The sequence below is a fragment of the Sparus aurata genome, chromosome 8 (genome assembly GCF_900880675.1).
Source record: "Sparus aurata chromosome 8, fSpaAur1.1, whole genome shotgun sequence".
Taxonomy (NCBI): Eukaryota; Metazoa; Chordata; class Actinopteri; order Spariformes; family Sparidae; genus Sparus; species Sparus aurata.
The window spans coordinates 13,309,235-13,317,399 of NC_044194.1; the positions used below are offsets into that span (position 1 = coordinate 13,309,235).

Consider the following 8,165-nt stretch of genomic DNA (forward strand, 5'->3'; position numbering starts at 1 on the left):
TCAACAGGAAAAATGTTTGCTTATTATCATATTTTACACAAATTCAAACAGACTCATTGCTTGTTGTAATTTTGGAGTGATCCTAGTGCCTGTTTTTCCTGCCTGGAAGTGGTTTCCCTTTCTGTTTTACTCGTCCTGAGATTTCTCCTCTCTGTCTCTAATGCTTTTGTATATATATTTTTTTTAATTGAGGCTCTAAAGATAGAGCTAGAGGATACAAATTATAAAAATAAATACGCCTTATTTAAAAGTAAAAAAGTAGAATAAAACAGCATACAGTTTGGTCCAACACACTCGATCTTATGTCACTGTGAGCTGTCATGTTCGGTTTTCGCCTGATTCATGGTCCTCAAAACAAATATTTTCTCACTCCCTGATCTTGCCTCGTAAAAACGAAACTTTGATCTGCAATATATTAAAGTGGTTTAAAAGATCTCTGTGGGGCCTTTTTGAATTCCCCCAGCTTAAACAACCATACAGTAACAGGAGTGTTTTGTGTCAAGGCTTCCCGAGGGGAGGATTTGAGGGAATGATCCATTTCTCTAAACCTTATCAGCTGCATCCCACCCCCCCTTATAACAATGCCACTGTGTGCAGCCCCCGCAGCCTTGACGCCCACACCCCCCCTTGCCCACATGTGAGATGCTGTTGTGTTGTCTTGTTCCCCCACAGCTGGAGCATCTCCCTCTGCACCCCTCCACCCCTCTGCTTTTCCTCCATTCAACCCAAACAACGCCTCCGTTCATCCAGCCACACTATGCAGATTGTTTCAGAGGACAAGCAAGAAAGAGAAACAGATAGAGGCTGCAGGGGACAATGAAACAGCTGGCTAGGCTAAAGCAGTTAATTTTGGTATTCTATATTTCTTATCTCATGTATCTTGCTCTGTAAGTGCATGTGTGTGGAATCGTGTGTGTGTGTGTGTGTGTGTGTGTGTGTGTGTGTGTGCATGAGAGCGTGTAGCCCAATTGTTCTTATCTTATAGTTGTGTGGATATAAACCGAGTCAACAAAGTCACATTCCTGTTTTGGACAAGAAGCAGGTCCCCACAATGTTTAATATTAAATTCACAGAGGTGGAGTAAAGGTAGAGGTAAAGGTTATGCATTGTGAAAGAAGTGGCTGCAAATTGGTGGATACATATTTTGAGCGTCACAACCTCCACTATCAGAATCTGAGCCATGCGGTCTGATAAAACTTGGAAAGTCTTCAAGAGCCAAACAAATAAATCATTTTATCCACATTTAAGTTTGTAGCTGTACAGTTGTACAGCTCAGCTGGCAGACGTTTCTGTTTGGATGCTCTACACACAATATAGCAGCTAAATTGTTGCGTATTTGTGTAATTCCAAAAAATTTGCAGCTTAAACTTTCAATAGATACCATTCTGAAGAACATAAGGATTGCACGGTGTAATGGCTGTCAAAAAATGACACTATCCATGTAGATTGTTCCCCATAAATCTTGCTTTTGCTATGTTATTTTGTGTGTCACCAGGCGGGGTTCTTCCTGGAGAAACGTTACACCACAGGGAAACGCCAGGAGGGAGGAAAGTTGAAAAGTTTCCTGTTACCGCTTTAAACGCTTAAATGTTTTAAACAGCATGACGAATTGTGTCCCAATATGTCAACATTTCTAAACTAAATGGAGCTTAGCCTCCACCGCATTATTGTAATGCACAGCAGTATAGGACCATTCACTGACCATGGGATCTATGTTCCAATCACCATTCAGTGTTTAGAGCAAAACTGATCGATTGTCTTGACTTTTTGTGTGAAGTTGAAAGACATTTTTAAAAACACACAAACATCGACATCATTTGCGTTACAGATCTTGTGTTTTGACTACATTTAGATGCATGATAACAGGCAGAGTTTGGTCGCCTTAAGATGCAATATTTTTACAGGTTAAAAAAGCAAAACTTGATGCATTAACATGCCTCTCCTGGTTGTGGCCAAAGAGGGACCTTGAATCAAGACACATTTACAGTACATATTCATGAAGAGGGGTTGTGAGGAGAATCCATGATGTCAAACAACAGTGCAGCAAGTCATGTATAAATTCCTGATGTGGATTCATACAACTTGTTACAGGCAAACACCAGAAAGGAAATTATGTTTATGAAACACAAGCCATATTACATATAATATAATATAATATAATATAATATAATATAATATAATATAATATAATATAATATAATATAATATAATATAATATAATATATAAAACCTAAATGACTGGGTCAGACTCAATAGCTTTTAAACGTTCATCCAGGCAATGTGCATTGAATGTTGTCTTTCAGTGTGTGATTCTCTCCTCTATCAGCCGGCGACAAATTTCACCCTTTCATATCGGTCGCTGAAATGAAATTTGCATGTATCCCTGAGAAAGTGAAGGAAGGAGGTGAGCCACCGCGTTCACTCATCAAGATTTCATGGCCATTGCCTGCTACTAACTCAGTTGTTTTCACTGAGATGAGGGTATTTCAAAATCCATCCATAACATAGAACCACGCTCCGCCTGTCTTAATTTTGCAGCTTAATGTGTAACAGCTCTTTAAACCCCAGAAAACTGGAGATGATGGAAACCACGAAAAAAAACCCTAATTTTCTTATCCTCCTCACACTTGCTTAGCACTCCTCTTTATTCATTGCATGTGAATGTGCATAGTGACACCTAGTGTTAGGACTATTAACAATACAAGATGACACATATTCAAAATTGATTGAAATTGATAGAGAAAATGAATTGGATAAACAGTTCATCATCATGATTATGTTAACTTCAGGCATTTAGGTGAGCGCAGCCTAATAGTTTTTTGTTCAAAGTTAGTTAGTGGCATGTTCACCAATGTTCCCTCTAGATGGCAGTATTAGAGCAAAGAAGGGAAACCTGTTGAGCAGATTAGTGCACAAGGAAGAAATGTAGTGATCTACCAGCCATTGACAGGCTGTTGAATTATTTTCATGTTTAATGGGAGGAACTACACCTGAAAACGAATTAAGGCCTGAATGGCCTCTTAAAGATTATGGACTGATCAATTGTCAGACTTTGGACTATTTGCTTCCATAACATGTCTTCTTTTAGAATAATGGAAAGGAAATATACACACTTAAATCTTAAATTAATTCATGCAAATTGGCAGAATTAGCCCCATTTTTAATATCTAAACATAAAATATCATATGTATACAAAATAATAAAAACAATCAGCTGGCAAGGCTTCAGATTGATATGTATAAGATGCAATTTTTACTCTATTCACCATTCTTTGTCAAAGAATATATGGGATTTTTCAGCATACCTTTAAATACCATTTCTCAAAATGATTTGCTTTCTCATCCTCTAAGTCGGAAATCTTCACTTCATTGGCACTTACCTACTCCAGACTTTCCTATTAATTTTTTTTATCTACAATCTGAAGTTTATATAACATGATATATACAGCAGTTTAATTCCTAAAATCATGGCAAAAACACACATTTGATTAAATGGCTGTTGACAGTTTTTCCTGATTTACTGAGTTATGAAAAAGAAATTCCCAATAAAAACATTTGAACCTGGCTTCATCCAGTGTTCAGATTTATATTGTGTAAATATACAGTATTCTCAATTAGCTAATGCCTCATGTGCATACTTTAACATAACATTTTAGAAATCTTTTAATACAAAATATATCTGTTAGTAATAAACTTTGGGAAGTTTCGTGGTGACATGTGTTTGTTCCCTGGTGACATGTAAACAACACCACATGTGTTTAGAAAGGCTTTTAAAGCCCACATGAGAGCCGTAGAGTTTAGTACCAATCAATTATTCACGCATCAAATACTCATCTATTCACTTCTCCCAGTATTTGCTCGCTGGTTGTAGTTCATCCCCCGGCCAGCAGGCAGAGACGTCCTCTCTATCGATCATGAGTGAAGAAGCAGGAAAAGATCAAAATGGCGACGCACGGCGCAGGTAGGAGGACGCGTTGCTATGGTAGCGGCAGACACGCTTTTACGTTAAACTGCTAAAAGAAAAGGCGATAATACTAAAATAGTATTAGTTTCAGCAACTTGACATGAATCCTTACACTTTGTTCTGCTGTGTTGACAAAATGAACGAGATTAACTAAGTTTATCTGTCTCTCACCCTTCAGGACGACCAGCTGGTGTAGTATCCTTTATATTGTGAAGCCTTGACGTCTCTCTCTCTCTGTGTGTCACTGACAGTGTGATGTTAAACGATCAAACCTTAACCCCTGCACTCAGCTGTCGTCTGTTACCTTTCAGCTGCTGCTGAACCTGACATCACTTTACTTTGTCTTCTATTTCCTCTTCACTCTGGGCCTGATCATCAGAAAGAGTGAGTGCTGGATGTGCAGGCTGGCTGACACAGTCCCAGCTGTTTTGGTTGATTGTACCTGCAGAGATCAGTGAATGTGTCTTTATGTGTGTGTGTGTGTGTGTGTGTGTGTGTGTGTGTGTGTCAGGCTTGGTGCTGTCTTACCCCGAGGATGACCTGATCTGTGATGTCAGTCTGCTGTTCCTCCTGGCTGCTCTGGACGTCCTCCATTTCTTCTGCGGTGAGAGAGCAGAGTCACATATTAAACCGTGGCTGACTTCCAAGTACCCCTTCCTCATGATCATGCTGCCGTCTTATAGTTGTTTTCACACCTCACGCCATCTTGTCAGCTTTCTACATACAATTCATGTACGCTTGGGTGCGTTATTTCTTTGTTATTGCTTAACATCCATTATCTAGAGCTTAATATCAGAATATTTGAGGAAGCTGTATGTAAACATTCATGTTCCATCTGTGCATTTCAATGGGCACCATGTAGATTTAGCGAGGAAATTCAAACTCAGATTTTATTTTTACAATACACATATTTATTTTTCCACAACTGACCAAACAAGCTGCTCTCAGGGGAAAATTACAGAACACTGTTTGAGGCTAGAAAGGTGGCAGGGTCCGCCAAATACAAACAGAGCAAAACAGTGTGAAATTGTGACGTCCTTTTAAGGGGAGTTTGTTTATTTAGTCATGAAAACGAGGAGCGTTTGTTCATTGAGTTTGTTTAGGCATAATCTGTCAATGAAGATATTTCTCTTCTGATTGAAAACACTTTTATGCAAATAAATGAATAATTAACTTTTTGAGACAGAAAAAAATATATATAAAAAGGGGAGCTGGTTTACATGTAACTATAAAGCCAAGGCTGCTTCTGCCTCTAACTTACAATACAATAAATTACATAACAGTTTATAACACTTTAGCTAAATGAACAATTAGATTTCTTGTGGCTATTAGAGCATCATACTTAATATAGACTTTCCAGCTGCTTCCTGATTTGTCCTGCCATCAAAATAATTACTACAACATCATGACTTGTTTTCTGATTATCATTTGTCTCTTCGATTTAGTTTTAGAAAATGCACATCATACAATATTCCCAGATAAGTTGTTGAGTGCATCCCTCCTGGATTTTTCACTTTAAAAGAATCGGTTTCAAGTCTGAAGTCTCGCCTTAGAAATGCTTTGACACTAATACTGCATGATTTAAGATGCTTCATTACAATCCATAGTGCACTGATTGCAATATTGATAATTAAAAGGGCACCCCACCAATTTATTTATAAAGTTTTGGGACTCACAAGGGGAAGAACAGTCAAAAAAAGAGTGTTAAGTTAATTTAAAGAGGTCATATTATGCTAATTTTCAGGTTAATGTGTGTATTTGGGGAGGCTAGTTGAGTAGGTTTACATACATGATTTTTTTCAAACAGTGCATTGCTGCAGCATCCCGCTCCGTTTTAGCTACAGCGTGAGGCATCCTGCCTCTGTTCAATCTTTGCTGAGAGTGTCACATAAGTTACAGAAGTAAAGGCTCGACTCCAAACCAGGCGTTTCAGCCAGTGCAGGAGTGTTTTGTGTGGGAGAGAGTAACACCCTTTGGTGTGGACTGAGCAGACCTTTTACATGCACAAAAATGCTTCATAACACATTAAAGGAAAGGCCAAAAAACCCCAAAGCATAATATGACCTCTTTAACTTCGACAGTGGCTTACAACCCTCTCCCACCATCTCTGACTGGTGTGTCTGGCTGATGTCCGCAGGCGTGAAGGGCAATTTGACAGAGAGTCAGGGCTATATCCTGGCTAACCTCATCGTGACAGGGACGACTGTCCTGCTCGCGGTCTACTTCCTGGTGTGGCAGACGTACGTAATGAGGGCGGACGTAATCATCAGCAGTGTCTTGCTCGTCATCTATGGCCTCGACGGGGTCCTGGCTGTCAGCACTCTAGCCCGACTGGCCAGGTCAGTTCCACCCTCACTGATTTTCATCTTAGCCATTTTATATCAGACCTCATCAGCCCTGACAGATGAGAGAGCTTTTATTGATGTGACATGTGAGATCTATTTCTTTCTTTTTTTTGTTTTTTTTGTTTACATATGTCAGCATAAATGCCAGACAGGTCGTAAATTACAATATCTGGTATCAAACATAGATAACGTACTTCATTGTCACATAAAGAGACCAGCCTACGTTTTAGGCTCCATTTATTTTGATTGACAAGATATGTCGACATAATTAGCATCTCATACATATGTTTTAAAAACGCTGGACAGCAGTGAGCTTTCCTTTTGTCCCTGAATGAAATAAGCCCTGGTTCCCTTTAGGACCTGTTTGAATTATTGATACGGGTGGCATTCATTCAAGTGATACTGTATACCTCGTACGATGTCGTCTCATACTCAGATTTTCCTCCCAAGATAGATCCAAGGACAATAATCAAATTCCTTACTTTGAAAAGATGGATGTTGTTTATTCAGTCGGCTGAAATACATTCTGAAATTACTGTTGATGAAGAAAAATCTAAACTCAAACGAACACGAATTCATTGGCCGGACTAGAACATTAGAAAAAACACTAGAAACACTTTTTGTGTTTCATTTATTACGATTCTGTTCAGGAACAGTTGAATGTGTGGTGATAATAGATTTCCATTTTTTTTCTTTGTGTCTTTCAGCGTCTATTCATGAAGACACCTCCTCTTCATCGTCACATTGTATGTTATACTCACAGCCTGTCAGCACTTCTTTGTCACGAATAGAAACAGTGACTTTTATTTTAAAGGCACAGTCCACCCCAAAATAAAAAAGAAACACATTTTTTTCCTTCTTTCCTGTAGCGCTATTTATTCATCTAGATTGTTTTGGTGTGAGTTTGCAAGTTGACGATGTCGGCCTCCTCTTGAATATAGTGGAAATAGATGGCTTGTGGTGCTCCAAGTGCCAAATATTACAGAAATTATGACCCAGTTACTAAAAACATTCCACACACCTTGTTGTGAGCGGTTTCATGTAGGAAACTATTTTCTTTCGGTATAATTAGTGCTGAAGGAAATGTACATCTAATCATCGACAAGAGAATAGCTGACTAAGCCTATTAAGCTGGGTTCACATCCTGCTCGATGTTCAAATGTATTGTTTTGCTGCTTTGAGCTCCAGAAGCCAAAGTTCTCTACGGCTCATATCTCCAAAAGGCGGCAACTCACACCAAAACAATCTAGATGGATAAATAACACTACAGCTAAGAGGGAAAATCTGTTTGATTTTGAGATGAACTGTCCCTTTAAGCCCTTTATGACAGCTGGAGTATTTGTAAGGCGAAGACTGTTTTTTATTATTGTTATATTTCATTACTGCATTTGTAAAAAAAAAAAAAATTATGGATATTTTTTAAAAGTGTGTTTTAGCTATCGGCATTTCTCAGGGATTTCACATGGGTGCAGTCAGACGTCTGTGCCATTGAAACATATTCACAGAGTTTTCCTTTTTTTTATATTTCCTCATGTTCCACTGAATATATGTTTTTTACATGTGTTAAAGGTGAAATCTATATATTATGTTACTATTGATTATGTATATTAAACATTCTACATTTAATGCGTTTTACATTTGTTCATCTTTTCTCCAGCAGAGGGCAGAATTGTTTCGATTAAGACAGCGATGACACTGATTTTAGTGACTGACCAAAAAAAAAGGGAAATCTCCCATGATTTCTACTTTGAGTTTAGACATGGCTCAATAACTCCTGTGTGAAAAAAAATAACCTTCCAGAATTACTAGTGATCTACACAATGCATCCAGTTGTACTACCTGACAGAAATGTACTCT

General features: G+C 38.4%; 1 protein-coding gene across 1 annotated transcript; it reads left to right on the top strand.

The window, feature by feature from the left end:
* The first annotated feature begins 3,643 nt into the window (after positions 1 to 3,643).
* Positions 3,644 to 7,944, top strand: LOC115586376 (transmembrane protein 80). Its single transcript, XM_030425366.1, has 6 exons — positions 3,644 to 3,960; positions 4,142 to 4,158; positions 4,254 to 4,347; positions 4,475 to 4,567; positions 6,101 to 6,302; positions 7,016 to 7,944. The coding sequence occupies exons 1-6, from the start codon at positions 3,942 to 3,944 to the stop codon at positions 7,026 to 7,028; spliced, it is 438 nt and encodes a 145-aa protein (XP_030281226.1). The 5' UTR covers positions 3,644 to 3,941; the 3' UTR covers positions 7,029 to 7,944.
* The last annotated feature ends 221 nt before the right edge of the window (positions 7,945 to 8,165 follow it).

Excerpts from the sequence above, each read along its gene's own strand:
- LOC115586376 (XM_030425366.1), top strand. Across the intron at positions 4,348-4,474 it reads GGGCCTGATCATCAGAAAGA|GCTTGGTGCTGTCTTACCCC; the intron begins GTGAGTGCTGGA and ends TGTGTGTGTCAG. Across the intron at positions 4,568-6,100 it reads CGTCCTCCATTTCTTCTGCG|GCGTGAAGGGCAATTTGACA; the intron begins GTGAGAGAGCAG and ends TGATGTCCGCAG.